The sequence below is a fragment of the Neophocaena asiaeorientalis genome, unplaced genomic scaffold, assembly GCF_003031525.2.
Source record: "Neophocaena asiaeorientalis asiaeorientalis breed wild unplaced genomic scaffold, Neophocaena_asiaeorientalis_V1.1 scaffold396, whole genome shotgun sequence".
Lineage (NCBI taxonomy): Eukaryota > Metazoa > Chordata > Mammalia > Artiodactyla > Phocoenidae > Neophocaena > Neophocaena asiaeorientalis.
Genome location: NW_020172455.1, coordinates 2,802,329 through 2,822,429, shown reverse-complemented (window position 1 = coordinate 2,822,429; position 20,101 = coordinate 2,802,329). Strand labels below are relative to the sequence as shown.

General features: G+C 46.7%; 1 protein-coding gene across 3 annotated transcripts in view; it reads left to right on the top strand.

Moving 5' to 3' along the window:
- The first annotated feature begins 350 nt into the window (after window positions 1–350).
- The window catches only part of ATP6V1C2 (ATPase H+ transporting V1 subunit C2), a 56,645-nt gene continuing 36,894 nt past the window's right edge, over window positions 351–20,101 (top strand). The window contains exons 1-3 of one of the 3 annotated variants that reach the window (XM_024737702.1): window positions 351–433; window positions 1,606–1,760; window positions 4,343–4,410. In XM_024737702.1, coding sequence (XP_024593470.1) covers window positions 1,632–1,760; window positions 4,343–4,410 — 197 coding nt within the window. In that variant the 5' untranslated portion in view covers window positions 351–433; window positions 1,606–1,631. Of the gene's footprint in view, window positions 434–1,398; window positions 1,471–1,605; window positions 1,761–4,342; window positions 4,411–20,101 lie in introns of those variants that run through there. The other 2 variants (XM_024737704.1, XM_024737703.1) reach the window with 2 other exon arrangements.

The window sequence follows — 20,101 nt, the reverse complement described above, 5'->3', positions numbered from 1 at the left end:
CCGGGGATGGGGTGGAGGTGGAGAGACTCGAAGCGGCGGTGTCCGGGTGCCGAGTGCTTCGCCTCCCCCGCTTCTCTCGGTCGTCCGCTCTGCTCCGTCGTGGGGTTGGGGACTCCGTCCGATGCTCCCCAGAATCCCGCCGGGACCCAGCCCAGCCGCTCGGGGCTCGGGGATCTTGGCCAAGTCGTGAAGGGCTGGATCCGCCTGCCTCTCGCGTGGCACGGCGACCGCAGGGGCCCGGCGGGCGCCCCCTGCCCGGCGGCGGCTGGAGGCGGGCGGCCCGGTATGCAAATGTCCAGCGGGGCGGCCGCCTCCGGCTCGGATAAAAGCTCGGGGCGGGGCGTCGCGCAGAAGCCGCTGCCTCCCGGGAGCCGGCCGTGCGCTCCGGCCCGGCACCAGTCCGCCCCCAGCCCGCGAGGTCCGCGGGCTCCCGGTAAGGACGCGCGGCGGGTCGGGGGCCCGAGGCGGCGTGGGGAGAGGTCGCGCGTCGCAACCGGGGGCCCAGCTCGAGCCGCCCGCGTCGCTTTGGTCCCCGCTTCGCCTCGGCCCAGGGGCGCTGTCCAGGGCCGAGCCTTCTCCGTGGGAACCGGGGAACCGGCGTCTCTGCTGCGCCCTCCCAGGGGCCGGGCAGGTGGCATCTCCCCAGGTTCTGCGCAGGGCCAGTTTGTCCCCAGGCCATCAGCGGTCAAGTGCGAAAGGTGCTGCGTTCGGCGTGCGCAGTGTTGGGAGGGGCTAAGATTGTCTTGGAGGGGGTGAGACGGGGGCCAACAAGAAGAGCTTGCACGATGGGTTTCTGGCTATTATCCTGGTTTTTCCGTAGCCACCTGGAGACGTTTTGGGAGGCGATGGAAGGGAGAAACAGGCCGAGGGGAGAAAGGTGTGGGTGTGTACACGTTTGAATGAGCAGAGCTAATGGACTTTAGACGCTGGACAGAAACTCCCAGCCGGACCCAGCGCGTTACCCACCTCTGCAGAGTAGACACCTAGTCCTGTGGAAAAATGACTCTAATAGCCCCCTTACCTTCCCTCTCCCCTCCTTATTTTATAAAGAAAGGGGTTCTTCTGAAGTCGTTGTGAAGCTAGCTCCAATCTCAAGGTTGGTCAGTTAAGATCTGGGTTTGCCCAGCCTGCCCATTGTGGAAGTGCCTCCTTGTCTGGTTCCTGCCTCACCACCCCTTTAACCCCCCAATCCTACATCCCTGGAGATGCAGCGTGGAAGGGAGAGAAATAGTCCAGAAGGTGCCCAAGTCCAGCTTACTGGCCCCCATTTTATGATGCCAGGAATGGGTTTTTCTGCTGAAGTAGGAGGGACAGGAATCACACTCCCCCTCCTTCTCTCCTCAAAACCAGTCAGAACCACCCTGGGAAGGAGTGTCTTTGGGAGTCTTTACAAAGACCTGAGGGCTTTCCAAGTGGAGATAAGCTTTGGGCAGATGGCTGTCCTTGGAACTGTAGAATCTGAACTGGAAGGTCAAAGGGGGGAAGGAACGGGAAATGGGAAGAGTGGAGAGGATTAATTCTGAGGGAAGGGAGTGGTGCACAGGTAGAGGTCTTTGACACTTCTCTCCTGTTTCTGTTTGTGTATGTTGCTGTGGTTCTGGTCAGTAACCGGATGAAAGAAGACTGGAAACATGTCCGAGTTTTGGTTAATTTCTGCCCCTGGAGATGAGGAAAATTTACAAGCGCTGCAGAGGATGAATACAGTAACCTCCAAGTCAAACCTGTCTTACAACACCAAATTCACGATTCCTGATTTTAAGGTAAAATACCCCAGGAGGAGGAAGGCGGTGATGGGCTGGGGGGGTGGGGGTGTCTTCTGGAAAGCCAAGGAGAAAACAACAGGACGATGGCGCCAATGCTGAGGATCAGCCTGGCTGTGAAGCTGTACGGGGGGACTGGTCTGCATGGGACTTCACGAATAGCCCCAAATTAACTGTGATGCTTATGGACTTAGAGCTACAGGACAGAATGAGAGGGAGACAAGGTGCGGTTAGCAGTGTCTTCAAAAAGTGGAAAGAGTGTCTTAAACACACTTGGGTCCTCATTGAGTTCTCAGATTCTTCCTGTTTTATCTTCAACATCTAAGAAGACCCACAATATACTTTAAATGTGCAGGCTTGGAGAGGTTCTACCTTTTTTTTTTTTTTTTTGGCTGCAGCGAGCGGTGGCTACTCTTCATTGCGGTGCACGGGCTTCTCATTGCGGTGGCTTCTCTTGTTGCAGAGCACGGGCTGTAGGTGCGTGGGCTTCAGTAGTTGCGGCGCGTGGGCTCAGTAGTTGTGGCTTGAGGGCTTAGTTGCTCCGCGGCATGTGGGATCTTTGCAGACCAGGGATCGAACCCGTGTCTCCTGCACTGGCAGGCAGATGCTTAACCACTGCGCCACCCCAGGAGAGGTTCATCGTTTTTTTTTAAATTAATTAATTAAATTTTGGCTGCGTTGGGTCTTTGTTGCTGCACGCGGGCTTTCTTTCGTTGTGGCGAGTGGGGGCTACTCTTCATTGCAGTGCTCTGGCTTCTCATTGCAGTGGCTTCTCTTGTTGCGGAGCACAGGCTCTAGGCACACGGGCTTCAGTAGTTCTGGCTCACGGGCTCTAGAGCGCAGGCTCAGCAGTTGTGGTACATGGGCTTAGTTGCTCCGTGGCATGTGGGATCTTCCTGGACCACGGCTAGAAGCAGTGTCCCCTGCATTGGCAGGTGGATTCTTAACCGCTGCGCCACCAGGGAAGCCTAAGAGGTTCATCCTTGATTGTGTTGTTGAACTGGGAGCAGGGCAGGCAATCCAGCATCCCTCTGGTTCTGGTGGAGAGAGAAGGAAGGAGACTTAGTGACAACTGGGCAGATGGCAGAAAGAGATTTTATTTTATTTATTTACTTTTAAAATATTGATGTGGCTGTGCCGGATCTTAGTTGCAGCACGTGGGATCTTTAGTTGCAGCATGCGAACTCATAGTTGTGACATGCAGACTCGTAGCTGTGGCATGTGGGATCTAGTTCCCTGACCAGGGATCGAACCCAGGCCCACTGCATTGGGAATGCAGAGTCTTAGCCGCCGGAGCACCAGGGAAGTCCCAGAAAGAGATTTTAAAATGAAACAAATATGGAAGAGGAGGAAGATATGTGCAATCTTCTAAAAGAGTGGACTTTTTGCCGTGCTTCCTCCTAGGGGAAGACGCCTAAGGCAGTCTTTCTGCCCTACAACTGCATCACGTATTCTGGAGGGATGGTGCTAAACGCCCAGAGGTGGCGCTCCTAGTAAACTGCCGTGTAATCCTTTTTCAAACCTCAGTCTGCCCCTCTGGGCTTTTCTGCATAGTTGTTCTTGACGCTCCTACATTTGTTAGTGTTTATGGAGCGGTATGCTGGGGGCCGGGCTCTTTAAGCGCATCTTCCTGAATCTTCCCAACTCCCACTTTATAGGTCAGGATGGGCTGAGAAAGGAGACGGGGGTTGTGGAGCTGGTAAGTGGCAACACTGGGTTCTGAACCCACATCTTGCTGATTTTTCAAGCCTGCCATTGTTTGTCCAGGGTCAGATACTGTGAAGAGTAGTAAATTAAGCATCCACTCATTACTTACTACGTGGGAAGCGCTGTGCCAGGCCCGAGGGTACAAAGATGAAAAAAAGACATGACTTCTGCCAAAAGTTGCTTAAAATTAAGTTGTCTGAAAAGAAACAACACTTACTAGGAATATCCAGACTTCATAGTTCCCTGATTACTTTTCAGCATCTGACGGGTGGTTGATGATGTGATAACAAACTTTTTCCTTCTGGTTCTGTGAGTAGACCTTTAAATACAATTTTGGACACAGTAATAATTTCCACAAGAAACAGCTCGTCCTAAGTAATCTGTAAGGAAAAGGACTTTCATGAAGGGGAGCGGGAGGAAAAGCTGCCCCTGCCCCAGAAAGATCATTGTTAATAACGGCACAGAGGACCAGAGATAGGGATCGGCTGGACTGCCTTGGAGAACAAAGGCTTTCAGAAATGATAACTTCCTTGACGTGCTTTCTGTCTCATTGCTTCCTTGGTTGTGGTGATTAATCCCCTGAAGAGCAGACTGCCATTCTTAGACGAAAATAAGCTGAGGGTAGACCACGACACATAGTCATTCCTTTCTGTGGCAGAAATGACAGTTTATCCTGTTGGCCAAAAAAATAATAATAGTAATAATAATCATCCAAAATCCACTGATTTCCCTTGAGAGCTCTTCTCGGTTTCTAGTTTCACCATTGACCAAGGACAACTGAGTCAAGATAGAAGAATTCCCTGCGCTCTAGTTGAAACCCCTGCCCCCCACAAGCCACAAAGCCTGAGCATCTAACTTCTCTCCCATCTTTCTAGGTGGGGACCTTGGATTCCCTTGTTGGCCTCTCTGATGAGTTGGGGAAAGTCGATATCTTTGCTGAAAGGTAAAATATTTCTTATTTACTACATACAAGCGAGAATTTGACATTGTTGTCAGAGGACACAGTGCTCTTGCTTTGGCTGAGGCCACACTTGCCTAAACCCGGTCCTGGAAGTCCCAGGAAGAGACAGGGCAGGTCTCCGTGAGGGTGCCAGGTCCATAGCTGCGCGTGGGGGTCCCTTGCGTAGTTTTGTTTGCTGAGGCAGAGTTATTTTTAGGGGGCTGCCTTCAAAATGAAGAGGGCTACGGCATAAGGTACTAAAACACTTAGAAAAACAGTTGGTGCAGTTTTCCCCCCAAGGCCTTTTAAGGTTTTCGTTTGGTTTTGTTTTTGTAGGAACATATGCATGTAGTAAAAAAATTCAAGTACAAAGGAAAGCAAGTTATCCAGTGAAAATTGTTTTCTTCTCACCTATTTTTCAGTTTCCTGTTCCCTCATTTTTCCTCTTTTAAGGCAACGTTATTATAATTTTTAGGAGAGCCTTCCAGAGACAGCCTGTACATGTACAAATAAATATGAACATATTCTTAAAAATAATTTTATACAAATGATAGCATATATTCTGCACCTTGCTTTTTCCCCTTAATCACATTTCTTAGAGATAGTTTCATGTCAGTCCATAATTGCATTTAAAATTTTAATTTTATTTTATTTTTAATTTTTTAATCTTTTTAAAAAAACATTTAATTTATTTGGCTGTGTTGGATCTTCGTTGCTGCGTGCGGGCTTTCTCTAGTTGCGACGAGCGGGGGCTACTCTTTGTTGCGGTGCGTGGGCTTCTCGTTGCGGGGGCTTCTCTTGTTGCAGAGCATGGGCTCTAGGCACGCGGGCTACAGTAGTTGTGGCTTGCGGGCTGTAGAGCGCAGGCTCGGTAGTTGTAGCGCACGGACTTAGTTGCTCTGCGGCATATGGGATCTTCCCGGACCAGGGCTTGACCCTGTGTCCCCTGCATTGGCAGACAGATTCTTAACCACTGCGCCACCAGGGAAGCCCCTGCATTTTTTTTAAACTGGCTGCATTACCTTGAATAAATGTAACCTAATTTATTTGAATTTTCTTATTGATGGACATTTAAGTTTTCTAGTCTTTTGCTATTACAAACGATGCTGTAATGACTGTCCTTTTTTGTACTTCTTTGTGCCCATGTAGGAGTGGGATAATTAAAAGTTGAAATGCTGCATCAAGGAGTATTTGCGTGTAAACATCTACAGATATGTCCATGTTACCCCTCCATGAAGTTGTTCCTATGTGTACTCCCAGCAAAAGTGTATGAGGATATTTTAGTCTTCAAATCATTTATTTAAAAAATTTATTACAAATCTGGTACATAAACATTGGAAAAAATTTATAGATCATAGAAAAGCATAAAAAAGAAAATACAAATCATACGATACAAATCACTTGTAAATATGCCATCCGGAGATAACTGGATATGCTATATTTGTTTTATTTGCAGTATGTACGTCCAGCTTTTTCTATACATAAGTATTATTTATGCATACATATGTTAATAAAGGTGACTTCATGTTACACATTTTTAAAAAATAAATTTATTTATTTACTTTTGGCCACGTTGGGGCTTTGTTGCTGCGCACGGGCTTTCTCTAGTTGCGACGAGCAGGGGCTACTCTTAATTGTGGTGCGCGGGCTTGTCATTGCAGCGGAACACAGGCTCTAGGCGCGCAGGCTCAGTAGTTGTGGCGCACGGGCTTAGTTGCTCCGCGGCATGTGGGATCTTCCCGGACCAGGGTTAGAACCCACGTCCCCTGCATTGGCAGGCGGATTCTCAAACACTGTGCCGCCAGGGAAGTCCCCATATTACACATATTTTGTAACTTGCTTTTCCCTTCATATCTTGTTCTTTGGATCTCACCGTTACCTAGTCCACTGTAATGTTATACCAAATGGATTTGCCATAATTTACCTTTTAGATAGATTTTAAATAATAATACTTCCTTGTCTTGGTGAAGATGAAACTTGTTTAACAAGTGTTTTCACTTGGTTTTAAGAAAAATACAGGTGAGATAGGTGAGGAAAGAGTCTTCAGGGGCCAAGGCATGCACCTCCCCATATGCATGAGGGGAGACCAGGGTTTGACTGCCTGACCCTAAATAGAGGGTCTCCTCTTTTCAGGGCCTGTGGACACGTGCTTTTTACCTTCTCAGTGGAATGGTGATGTGCGTGCTACTGCCTTCTCCGATGCATTTTTATGGAAATTGTATAATGAGGAGTTCTAGTGAGCATACTTTGAGGTTTCTAGTCTGCAGCTTGGTGCCACGGGCTAGAAATTAAGTTTTCTGTGTTCCAGTTGCTGTTCAGCCACCCATCGCCTAAGAATAAAAAGAATCCTTTGTTAGTAACGTTTTGCTCTATGTGGGATGTTGCACTAACCACACAAAGGCAAATCCTAATCACCAAGCAGTTTGTAGCTCACAGTCCTCGAGAAAGAAAACTAACCTTCACCTTTCTCATCTATGAAATGGGACAGTAGTGATCATCTCTGTGCTTTCAGGGAACAATGAAGGGGAGTGAAATCATGTTGAATCAGGAATGAGCAAATCCCAGGAAGTGTTCTATGAAAAACTAACATCCGAGAAAAAGTGGCTAGACCCCTAAGTATCAGCTCCTTTCTTAGGCTGCTCTGCCCCCTGGGGAGGTGGGTCTAACGGATACCGTGGAGGCCAGCCCACTGTCCTGGGCTGGAGATGCCTTTCATTGGCAGCCCTGACAAACCGCAGGACGAGGCTATGCGGTGAGGTGCAGCAGTGTTGGCTTCAGTGTTGGCTTCAGGGGAGTGAATTGTTAAAAAAAAAAAGAAAAGTGTGAATTGTTCTCAGGCCTGCTGCAGAAATGACAGCTAGTCAGCATTTTTATTTTTCTAGACCTTTCTTTGCTACCAGTTTTCTTCCCTGGTGCAAGTCCTTAACCTCTTTCTTATTCACCAAACCCCCTCTACCTCTAATAAAATTCTGTGATCTTGGATTATTATCACTTCCACTTTCCTTTTTTGTTTGTTTCTTTGTTTTTTTCACTAAGCGTTTGTGTTTTGTCCCGTAGCTATCGGTTGCACAAGTTACTCGTGTTTAAGAAAATGCGTGAGTAAGCCAAATTAAGGCTGTAATTGTGAAACAGATAACACCTGAATGAATTAAAGAGTTTTTTGGTTTTTTTTTAAACAGGGTGAGGTATGGAAGAATGAAAATCACTGTGCGTTGTTTTATTTTTTCCTTGTGGGTGTATATTCCCAAAAGCCTTCCTCTCAGGGGGAGAAGAAAAGCGGTGTGGTCTGGATACCCTGAAATTCTTATTTCTAGCATTTATCTAGTCTAGGGGTCAGATAACTTTTGTTTGGGGGGTTAATGCTGGAGCTTGGGGTAAAATAATGGGATACACTAATAAAATACAGAGATCAGCTTCAGTTAAAACGACGCAGGTGTTATTGGATAAATAAACCCTAGCTGGGTATGTAACCCGCGCAGCATAAACCTGTCAGCACTGCTACTGGCCAGGAGAACAGAGAAGGATCAGGAGTTTTCAAGGTGTATTGTTTCCACATCCTTTTATTATTTATTTACTCGGTGCACTGGAGTGTTTTTCCATGTAGCTGGAAGGCAGCCTTTGCTTACTGGAGCGTTCCTTTTGTTTTTGGTTTATCCCCCCATGCTGTCTTCGGTAATTTACTCTATTTGCACTGTAATTAATGAACTTTTGAGAAACCAAATGATTTTACCTTTAAAAGAGCCCTCCCTCCCTTTTTTTTTCTCTTCTACGTTTGAGTCCTTCCCAGTATCTTAGCCTGTTTTGCAGTGCTGGTTAAAATATTACATTTCACTGGCGCTTCGGCTGTCAGAGGCACCTCATGAGTTTCTCTGGTACTTTGGTGACCGTCAGCTGCCCCTGAGTGCATTACCTGGCTTGCGGAATAGCTGGTGGCTTTTCTTTAGCCACGTGGCTCCGTGAAGTTGACTGAGGGTTGGCTGATCAAAGATTCCATATCCGAGTGTGGCTGTCTGCTTAGTGATGCAAGTCTTAGGAAGTCGGTTCTTCTAAGGGCATTCTAAAGAGAAGCAAAAATATAATTAAAAAAAAAATGACCCAAGCTTCTCTTCTCTGTCACTGCAAGAACATCAGGATGAGATTACCTGCATTGACGCAGTTTAGATTCACTGGAGAAATGTCAGTCGAATGCCTGTTTATGCTGTTGTGCTGTGAGTCCTCAGGGCTGCTTGGTAGTCCCGCCGTGTACGCGCTGACCTCCTGCTCTCTGGAATGACTAACTTTCCCTACGCCCCACTCGCCCCTGTTATCGCCTGCTAATCCTGTTTAGCTCCCCCAGACTCTCCTCTCACCCACACCCCCTGCCTGCAGACTTGCTGATTGACCCTCTCCTAGGACAACTGAGTGCGCCCGCTTCTCATAACACCCTCCATGGTGGCCTTGTACATTTTCTTGTGGGATCGTTTGATGACTGTCTGTCTTCCCAGCTAGACTGTAAGCTCCAGAAGACCAGCTGAATGAATGAACGGAAGAAAGAATCCTGGAATATTCGAGCTGAACGGGTCCTTAGAGATCTGATCGAACTCCTTCATGTTCCAGATGAGGAAACATGCCCAGAGAGAAGTTCCTAGAAAGAGCTGGGTGGGCTGGGGGCAGTGGAGGGGGAATAGACCCTGGAACCAGATCCACTAATTCACCCATGTGTCTATCTGTGCCTACCCTTCCTCTCAGTGGCTCCCACCAGCGCCAGCAGGAAGCTTAATAGTATTTTTTAATACAGACCTTGAAAGGTGTCTTACTTGTGTTTTATTCATTGCTCAGATAATTATTGTTGACACTTTAAAAAAGTAATATATTTACACATTAAAAAAAAATCCAATGGTATAAAAAGGTACAAAAAGAAAATTGAAAGTTCCACTTTCACCCGTCACTCTCCCCATAGGTGGCCATTATTAGGATTTTGTGTGGTTCCTTCCCTGGTGAAAAAAGACAAAATGAAACACACACATACACACACACACACACACACACACACATGCACATTCACGATCCAACCCAATATTTACAAATTTTATTTCGAGATATCTACTTAGCACAAACAGATTTGCAAAGATCCTATTCATGATTCATTTCGATTGCACTGAAATTCGTGGAGATTAACATTCTTAACACTTTGTTCCCATGAGTACAGTTCGTGTTTCAATTGACTTAGTTCTTTTTCTTTGTTCCTCTGGTAAAGCTTTAATGGTCTATTCAGAAGGTCCTGCAAAATATCTTATTTTTTCCCCAAGTGTTACAGGTTTTATTTTGTTGCTATTGTAAATGAGATCTTTTCTTTAAATGCTTATTGTTTGTAAATAGGGATTTTTCACATTAACTTAATGATGTGACAACTTATGGAATTTCCTTGTTGTTTCTGATGATTTTTCAGCTCATTTTCTAAGGTTTTTAGGCATGTGATCATATTGTCTGTAAGTGACAGTTTTCCCTGCTTTTCTCTCATTTTGTTTTCTTGCTTAATTGCAGAGGGTAGTGGCCCAGAAAAATGTTTAATTTGTCAGTGATGGTAGTGGACATCGTATTCTCGTTCCTGCCTTTAATTTGGATAATTTTAGTGGCTCACCATTAAATATCATTGAGCTCTTGTTTTTAAATATGCTATTATCATGCTAAGGAAGTATCTGTTTCTGTTCTACTGAGAGTTTATCTGGAATAAGTATTGTAATTTTTTTTCAAATTCCTTTTGTGGCATATAATGAATTGGTCCTGTGTTGTTTCTTTCTTTTCCCTTGACCTTAATATGGTATATTTATTAATAGATGTCATAATTATTGAATCATCCTTGCATTCCAAGGAGAAACCCTACTTGGGATGTTGAACTCTGTTTGCTAATGTTGTAAGATTTTGCATCAGTAATCACGAATGACAGTAATACTAACATCATAACGTTATCATAACATATTGATAGTTAACATTTATTGAATGCCTACTCTGTGACAGCCCAGAGATTTCAATAACTGGTGAAGCTAAAGTTAGAGGCCAGGGAATCTGGCTGCAGAGTCCTCATGCTTTTTTTTTCCTTTGTGAATCTCATTCCTTTATTCTAGCTCAAGCTTTGTCTCCTGAAATGTAACCCTTTGATTTTTGTTTTTAACATCTTTACTGGGTATCATTGCTTTACAATGGTGTGTTAGTTTCTGCCAGAGTCCTCATTCTTAACCACAGTATTAAAATTGGTCTATTGTGTGACAGCACACAATTAAAAAGCCGTATTACGTAAGAAAAGTGGTGACTTTGTAAGAAGAATTCCGGAAGCTTTCCTTCTTTCTCCATTCTCTCTACACTGTTCAAAATGACATCAACTGACCACATGGGACCTCTAAGCACTTGAGTTGTGGCTAGTTTGAATCGAGATGTGTGAAGTTTAAAATACCCATCAGATTTTGAAGAACCTGTACGTACAAAAAAAAGGATGTAGAATATCTCAATATATTTTTATGTTGGTTACCTGTTAAAATAATAATATTTGGGATATTGGGTTACTTACATAAAATATATGATTAAAATTAATTTAGTTGTTTTACTTTTTAAAATGAGGCTACTAGAAATTTTTATATTATATGTCTGGTTCAATTCTATTTCTATGCACAGCACTGGGCTAGAGCTCTAGACAGTGCCTCTCAAACACACACATGAGTCCCCTGGGGGTCTTGACAAAATGCAGAGTCTGACTCAGTGTGTCTGGGCTGAGCCTGGGATTCTGCATTTTCCCAGGCTCCCAGTGATACTGGGGCTGCGGCAGACCGCCCTTGGCATGGCATGGTCAAACAGGGGCTCTCAAAGTGTGTGAGTCAAGTCATCTGGAAGATTTGGTAAAACAGGGTCCTGGGCCCCCTCCAGAATTTCTGATGCAGTAGGTCTGACGTGAGGCTTGAGAATCTACATTTCTGCAGGTTCTCAGGCGATGCTAATACCGCTACTTGTCCTGGCACCGTGATTGAGAACAGCTGCTTTATTTTAGTTTAGTTTTTTCTTTTTAACATCTTAATTGGAGTATAATTGCTTTACAGTGGTGTGTTAGTTTCTGCTGTATAACAAAGTGAATCAGCCATATGTATACATAAATCCCCATATCCCCTCCCTCTTGCGTCTCCCTCCCACCCTGCCTATTCCACCCCTCTAGGTGGTCACAAAGCACCGAGCTGAGAACAGCTGCTTTAAATGGTACTGGGATGATCCGTTTCTGCAAAGTTTAAAATATGTCATTGTGACATATTGGGGCTTGCTGCTGAATTTCCAGTATTCTCTCGGTTTTCTCTTTGGGAGAAGACGTGTATGGATTTTGGTAAATTTCATTTTCCTAGAGAATAATCTATCACCATCAACTTTTCCAAGTTATTTGCATTGAGTTCGATGTTGTTGTGAGTTTTATAATTGTCTCTGCTAATTTCTCATTTTGTGTGTGTGTGTGTGTGTTTTCTTTGATTAGGCTACCCAGCAGTTTTACCTATATCACTCTTTAAGAGAAGCAGCCTTTTTTCTCAATATTTAAAAATCAATGTTACCCTTTTCTGATTTCTAATTTTCACATTTCTGCATTTATCTTAGTTTCCTTCCTCTTGCTTTGCTTGGGTTTATTTTCCTGCTCTTTTCTGTGAAACGTAACTGAGTTACATGCTGCGTTCATTTATGTTCTTTTTTGTTTCATTCTGTAATGTTTAAGGCGATGGATTTTTCTCGGCATATTATGTAACTTTTGGAATTTTCATTATCATTTTTTTCTAGATGTTCTGCAAGTTTTTAAATGCTTTTTAAAATTTCTGGACTGTTGAGTTTTTTTTGTTGTTTCTGTTTTCGTTTTTCACTTCTAATTCTATTGCTTTGTCGTTAGAGAATAAAATAAGTGCTATTTCTACCTTTGAGAATTTGAAGTTTTCTTTGCTGCTTTTTCTAAGTGTTGCATGGGTGCCTGAGATGGGTGTGGTCTCTTGTTTTCATTGTATAGAGTTGATATATGTCTGTTGGACCCACAGTATCGATGATTTTCATATCTGCTGGGTCCGTGTTTCTAACCTTGATGCACTTTGCTGCTCTTACTGCTGGATCATAAAGGTCTGTGACAGTTATGACTCCACTGAGGGTTGCCCCTTGATGTTCTCTAGAGTCTCTGTTATATTGTTCCCTGTCTTGAGTCCACACCACCTGCCGGTTGTCACGTCCCTGTTTTGCTAGGGGCCATCCTTTGATTACCCGTTGTATACCAGGCACTGTATTAGGCGCCTTCCATTTCTCTATTTCCTCATGAGCTCTTCACCACAGTCCCAGGAACTGGGTGAATATCCCCACGTTCTAGATGCTCTCAGAGTTAAGTCACTGTGCAGGATCATAGCTGACGTGTGTCAAGCCTTCACTGGTCCCCCTGCTTCTCTCCCTTCCTGGCAGATGGCGTGGTTAACTTCTTTCCTGCCCGCCCTGCCCTTCCTCCCCTCCTTCAAAGCCTGCTGGGATAGTCTCTGCTTTGACAGCCCCCAACCAGCTCCCGCAGTTCTCACCAAAGCGGAAGTCCCACCTGCAGGGGAAGGAGCGGGTGTTGATTTCTGTGCAGGAGGCCACGGGCCAGCGCCAGCCTCAGGCAACATTGTGAAACTCACAGAGTGATTCTTTGGAGGTTAGATGTAGTATCAGGCCCCTCCTTTTCATTTATTTATTTTCTTAATTTTTTGTCTGCGTCAGGTCTTGTGGCGGCCCTTGGGCTTCTCTCTAGCTGTGGTGTGCGGGTTTTCTCTTCTCTAGTTGAGGAGTACGAACTCAGTACTTGTGGTGCGCAGGCTTAGTTGCCTTGCGGCATGTGGGATCTTAGCTCCCTGACCGGGGATCAAACCCGCGTCCCCTGAATTGGAAGGCGGATTCTCTACCACTGGACCGCCAGGGAAGTCCCCCCTTCCATTTTAGACCTGGATCAGCTCCTGGGAGCCACGGCTCCACTGTTCTCCAGACCTCTGCCCAGTCCTGTCTACACAGCACTCTTCATGCCTTACATAGATGGCAGCCACTTAGACTTATTTTCAGAGGCTTAAGGGGCAGCTTTAAATGGTTCTTTTTCGGCATTGGCTTTATGTCCGAAGTTAATATCATTCTCAACCAACAGCTTATATGTTTCCATTCTTCTCTTACGTGGTCTTTCCCACCTCAGTCAAAGGCTCCCGGGGCCCAGGCACCGAGCAGACGGTCTGGACCCCTCCTTCCTGACCCTCCACTTGAGACCCCAGTGAGGACCGAGCCCGGCGGCCTCCGCCTGCCAAACCTGTCCCGTTTCCGTCCACTCCCCTGCCTTCAACCAAACCACCTTCTTCTTGTTCTGTATTTTTGCACCAAACTCCTGACCCAGGCCCACCACCTGCCACCTCCCCTTCGAAGGGTGGGCCCCCTGTCGTCATCCCATCTCAGTTGGAATGTCACCCCCTCCAGAGGCCTTCTGTGGGCTACCAGCCAGCCGAGCCCCTCTAGGTCACCCTATTTTAATTCTCTGCCTTCCACACACCACTGTGTAACACTCTCCTCGTTTGTCTTTGTGTGTCTCTTGTAGAATATATGCCCCAAGGAAACAGGGACGGTATTTCTGTGCGCAGCTCCCGCCTCAGAGTGTGTGCTGAATTAATATTTACCGGGTACACGTCCATCTCACAGTAGTGGGCCTCCTCTTCTAGCACCTGTACATCTCCTGGGGAACGTAAAAAATTTACAGGTCCTGGGGCACCACCTCCAGGGATGCTGATTGGGTCCGGTTGGGGTAGGGCCTGGGAATCTGCATTTTAAAGGGACCTCTGGGTGATCCTGAGGCAGGTGGGCTTCCGACTTTGAGGACCGGTGTTCGTAATGGCACTTACACAGCTATTTAGCCCACTGGATCCTAACGTACTTCTAGGAAGTATGTCTTAAGGCCAGGGATTCTAAATTTATATTTAAAAACTTACAACAAAGTTTTTTGTATTTGTTTTTGTGTGTGTGTGGTTTTTTTGTTTGTTTGTTTGTGAACAGGTAATACATTCACATACATCAAAGATAAAAACAATATAAAAGGCTCTACATGAGCAGTTTCCCTTATGCCCTCCCCGTCCAACTCCCTCCTCAGCCCCCACTTAGGAAGCTGCTTGTATGAATTGCTTGGATACATTTCTGGTCCTTCTTTATGCAAATACAGGCAAATTCCAGCATAGATTTTTATTTCTCCCCCTTTCAAATACAAAGTAGTAATCCACATGTTTAGCATCTTGCTTCTTTTTCACTTAACAATATATCCTGGGAGATTTTTCCCGTCAGTACATAGAGAGCCTTCTCGGTTTTAAGCTACCTTGAATTCCACATGGGGGAGGTATCATAGTTTATTAACCAGGCCTAGAAGTGGACGCTTGCCTTATTTACTTTTATGGGGAAGGGGATCATTACCAACAGTGCTGTAGGGTGTAATCTTGCTCCAACATCATTCCCTTGCACATATAATTGCGCAGGTGTATCTGCAGGATGAATTCTCAGAAGCAAATTGTTGGATCCCTGGGTCACTGCTGTGGCCTCTCCCGTTGCGGAGCACAGGCTCTGGACGCGCAGGCTCAGCGGCCATGGCTCACGGGCCCAGCCGCTCCGCGGCATGTGGGATCCTCCCTGACCGGGGCACGAACCCGTGTCCCCTGCATCGGCAGGCGGACTCTCAACCACTGCGCCACCAGGGAAGCCCTGCCTTTGTAATTTTAATGGATGTTGTCAGATTTCTCTGACCATTTTGCATTTCCATTAACAATGAAATTAAGGGGTCCCCATTTTCCTACAATCTTTCTAATCAAGTATGCTGTCAAATTTGGGGTTTTTTATGAACCTGATAGGTAAGAAATGGTACCTCAGTGTAGTGTAGGCTTTTTTTTTTTTAAACGGCTTTATTTAGATGTAAATGATGTACAACAAATGGCAAATTCTTAAAGTGTACATTTCGAATGATGAGTTTTGACATATATACATCAGTGAAACCATCACCACAGTCAAGATAGAGCACATCTGTTACCCCCGAAAGTTCCTTGCGTCACCTCCTCAACACTGATCTGCTTTCTGTCACTGTAAGAGTGTGCGCGCGCTTTAGAACTCTTTTTTTATATATATATAGATTTATGTATTTATTTATTTTCGGCTGCGTTGGATCTTTGTGGCTGCTTGCGGGCTTTCTCTAAGTTGTGTTGAGTGGGGGGCTTCTCTTCATTGCAGTGCGCGGGCTTCTCATTGCGGTGGCTTCTCTTGTTGCGGAGCACGGGCTCTAGGCGTGTGGACTTCAGTAGTTGTGGCATGCGGGTTCAGTAGTTGTGGCTCGCGGGCTCTAGAGTGCTGGCCCAATAGTTGTGGTGCACTGGCTTAGTTGCTCCGCGGCATGTGTGATCTTCCCGGACCAGGGCTTGAACCCGTGTCCCCTGCATTGGCAGGCAGATTCTTAACCACTGCACCACCAGAGAAGTCCTAGTACTTTTATATAAATGGAATGATATAGTATGTACTCTATTTTTTTGGTTTGGTTTTTCCATTCTGTATCATTATTTGAGATTTATCGATGTTGTAGTGTGTATATTAATTGTCTTTTTTTTTTTTTTTTTTACTGCCAAGTAGTATTCCATTTTATGGGTAAGCCACAATTTATTCACCCATTGGAGGACATTTAGATGGTTTCCAGTTTTGGACTATTTAAGTTGTTATGAATATCCATGTGCCATTTCTGTATTGACATAGTTTTCATTTCTCTTGGGTAAATACCTATTCCTTGAGGCAGCTAGGCTCCTGGTACCCAAAGTGTGATTGCATACCTCCCCTTTGACCCTCAAACCTTTGCATTGCTTCCTGACCCTGTGGGATGGTAGTGGCTTAGATGAGGGCCAGATTAGGACCCTCTAAAGCATGGTGTCCCAGGGCATGGCCCGCTTGCCATGGACTAAGCTTGATATTACAGCTGCATTGAGTACTACTATTTTGTAGACTTAAGGGATACTGATTTTGTTTTAAAGAAATGCCCATTCTTTGAAAAGTTCGCGTTCTGGGAGATGAGGCAGCAGAGTGAAGCAAACGTCTGGATCCTGTCGGTGGCACGTGAGTGAAGCAGGGAAGGCTGGGGACCGTGGTGGCTCTGAGGACCATTGGGCTGATTTCTTGCTTCACATCCTAAGGCGCTTATCCACTAGCCAGCCAGGATTTGCTGAGCGTCTGTGTGTTTTCTAGGAGCCACTATACGTTTGCTTGAGCTGATGATAGCTCAAGTAATAAATTTTCAGAGATCTGTTTGTTTAGTGGCGACCCGATGAGGAAACCAGCACTTCAGCAGTGTGATGATTTATATGATGGAGGGAGGGTCCTGGTGTAAGCCCCCTGAGGGCAACAACTGTGGTCTGTTTGTTCACCGCTGTTTCCCATAACATCGCCTGGTGCATAGCGGATACAGTATGTTCTTGCTGAGTGCGGGAGGCAACAATTTTTTTTTTAATGGTAGTTCCTTTTTTTTTTTTTTAATTGGGGTACAGTTGATTTGCAGTGTTGTGTTAGTTTCAGGTGTGCAGCAGAGGAAGCAACGTGTTGTGGGTGGAGGTGTTCTCCAACACTCTGTCGTACAATATTTGTTAGGGTTGACTTGCCTTGAGGAGGGGGCACTTGGGCTGTTATAAAGGGTGAGTAGCATCCAGGTAGCTTCAGAAGACTGGCCTGGGAAGGGCAAAGGAGGGGAAGAGGGTGGAGAAAGAGGAGGCCGACAGGGAGGGGTGTTCCTTGTAAACTCTGCTGAGGAGTTGGAACGTCAATATTTGAACTTCTTGAGTTGAAGCAATGCGATGGCATGCTAAGATGTGTATTTTTAGAGATCCCTCTGGCTGCCATGGGACGGAGGGGCAGGAGGAGGCCAGATTGGGAGAGGCAAGGAAAGCACAGTGGAGGCTGTTGAAGGAAACCTGGACGAAGTTGGCATGACCTGCCTAGGACAGCGACCCAGGGCAGGGCTTGGACAGATTTCTGGTAATTGTAAAGTATAGTGGTGGTGGGAAAAAAGGGGGTAGAGCCAAGGAGCTTTGGGGGAGGTGGCGACATCCAGCATAAATGACCAAACCAGTCCTTGACATTCTCCACACTGGGCCTCCACCCTTGGAGCCAAGAAAAAGGCCGAGACATTTTTTTATAAAATTGAGATATAATTCCACACTGCAGCATTCCTCCCCTTAATGTATAAACTTCACTTGTCTCTAGTATATTTACAGAGTAGTCCAGCCATTGCCACTACCTAATTCCAGGACGTCGCCATCATCCCCGAAAGATGATTGGAACCCATTGCCGTCCCCTCCCAAGGAGCGTCAAGCTGTCCTAGAGGCCTAGTTTTTGTCCTGGTCAGCTCCCGAGGAGCTGTGTGACCTCAGGCAAGTCCCCACCTCGCCTTGGTCCCTGAAGGCCCTTCCAGCTGTGACCCCATATCGTGATTCTGCGTGGGCAGATTATGTTATGGTCATAACTTCCATGGCTCTAAAGTAATGTTAAAGATTTTTTAATGGCCGGGGTGGGGGGGCTTGTTTCGTTTTATTTTTTATGGTAATAAAACACAGATGATTCTACTATAATTAACACCCTAATTAGCATCTTAGCGTAGATCCTTGTCTTCATTTGTGGTTACCTCCTAAAGTTGCACTTCCGAAAGTGAAATTACAGGTTCAAAGGGTGTAGAAATATTTAAAGTTGCTTGTACGCATTGCTAAATTGTTTTCCAGCGAGGTTGCGAGATCGTGCTGTTTCATCAGACCCTCGTTGATTCAGTGCCTTTAAAAAACGTCGTTCATGTCCCTGGCAAAATGAAAATGATGTATGATCGTGTGAACGCGGATTTCTTGGGTCACCAGCACGAACAAGCACACTTGCGGGTGTTCCTGCGTCACCTGTCATCCCATTTTGTGATCTGCCATTTCTGACCTTGACCCCTCCATCCCCTGGGAAGGCTGCGGGTGGTACCAGTCTGGTGGCACCCTTCACCTGTGAGCCCTGGGGCCCCCGCCGTTGGGCGTGGTGACCGGGCTGCTTGGTGGGTTGACTTTTGGCAAACTCTCCAGAACACAGACAAATGGGTGCTGATGCTTAGGGTCTAACTGCCCGGTTATTCCTAAAAGACCCCAGAGCATTTCAGTACCACTTCAGAACAAGCAGCCTTCCTCTCCTCCACGTTCCACTAGGGGGCAAATTTTCTCTGGGGGTAGGCTGGCTTTTTTTTTTTTTTTTTTTTTTTTTGGTGGTGGCATGTGGGATCTTAGTTTCCCAACTGGGGATCGAACCCGTGCCCCCTGCAGTGGAAGCGCAGAGTCCTAACCACTGGAGCGCCAGGGAAGTCCCGGCAGGTTGGCTTTTTGGAGAGGACCAAGAATTTCTATGCTGTGTTGTGGGCAAGTTGAGCTGCACAAAGCCAACCTGGCCAGAACCCGTTCTGCTCTGAGTGACGGTGGCAGGGGGCGGGGTGACTTAACTGAGTGGCATTCCTCTAAAGGTGGAAATATTTGTCTATTTCTGAAACCGAGTTTCTGAGAATCAAGGGCAGAATTCAAAGTAAGCTGTAAGTGGGGCCAGAGTCCCCAGAGCAGGGACCTCCCAGAGACCTCACTGGATCTTGTTTTTCTAAAAAGAAAGTCACTGAATTGCTCTCCTCACATTTTCCTGATGACTTTGCTGCGGGACATGTCCCTTGGCCAGGGAGGAAGCCGAGAGACAAAGGAGTGGGTGAGGTGCCCCGGGGCTCCTGAGTCACCAGAGGAGCCGTGGGGAGCAGGCTGCCTACCTGTGTGGAAGCTTCTGGACCTCACGGCTCAGGGCCGCCGTGCGGCTGCAGAGGGAGACTGGGCCGGTGGTGGCACCTTTACCTTGACTCTGAGGCCAGTTAGCGCTGAGGGAGGGGCTTGGGGTTTGGGTCCCCCATAGCGGGGCACGTCAATCCCAGGTGCGCTGCCAGCAGCTGGTGTGGAGGATGGAGACTGGCTTTAGAGGCAGGGGTACAGGACTGGTACTAGCTGATGCTGCGGCCACCAGTAAAGGGCCAGGGGCCAGGGGCCAGGGGCGTGGGGAGTTTCTTGGCCTCTCTGAATCTGTTTCCTCAGCTCCTGGGGGCTTCTCCTCCTCTGTCCTGAGGATTCAGATGTATCTGTGCCAAGGGCCCTTCTGAGGACCGAGGGCAGCTCACTAGATGGAGCCACTGTTACCCTTGCTTAAGACCCTATGGAAACTCCCTCTTCCCTGCCTGTCACCTGTTGGCCCTCTCCCCCAGGCTTGGGGTCCTTTCAGAAAACCAGACCCACCTTAGTCTGCTCTGCCTGAATTACCCAGAAAACCCAGGGGAGGGGGGATGCCCTCTTTCATGTCCCGTACACTTGCACTCAGGACCTCGGAACCTGACAGCCGTGCTCTCTTTATGAGAGAACTGGGTGTAGGAGACCCAGCCCTTCCCACAGAACAGGGGGAGAGGCAGGTGGGTACAGATTGCCCAGCTGAGGCGGAGCGCCCTGATGAAAGTGTGGCCCACAGGGATGCTTTGCTGTGCACAGTTTGGCGTGGAGACACCATTTAGGAAGCACCTCCTCTGTGCTTGAGCCCTGGGGCAGGGGGACTCAGGTGAGTGGGGATCAGCCCACTTCCACCTAGTGGGGGGCAGGGATCCTGC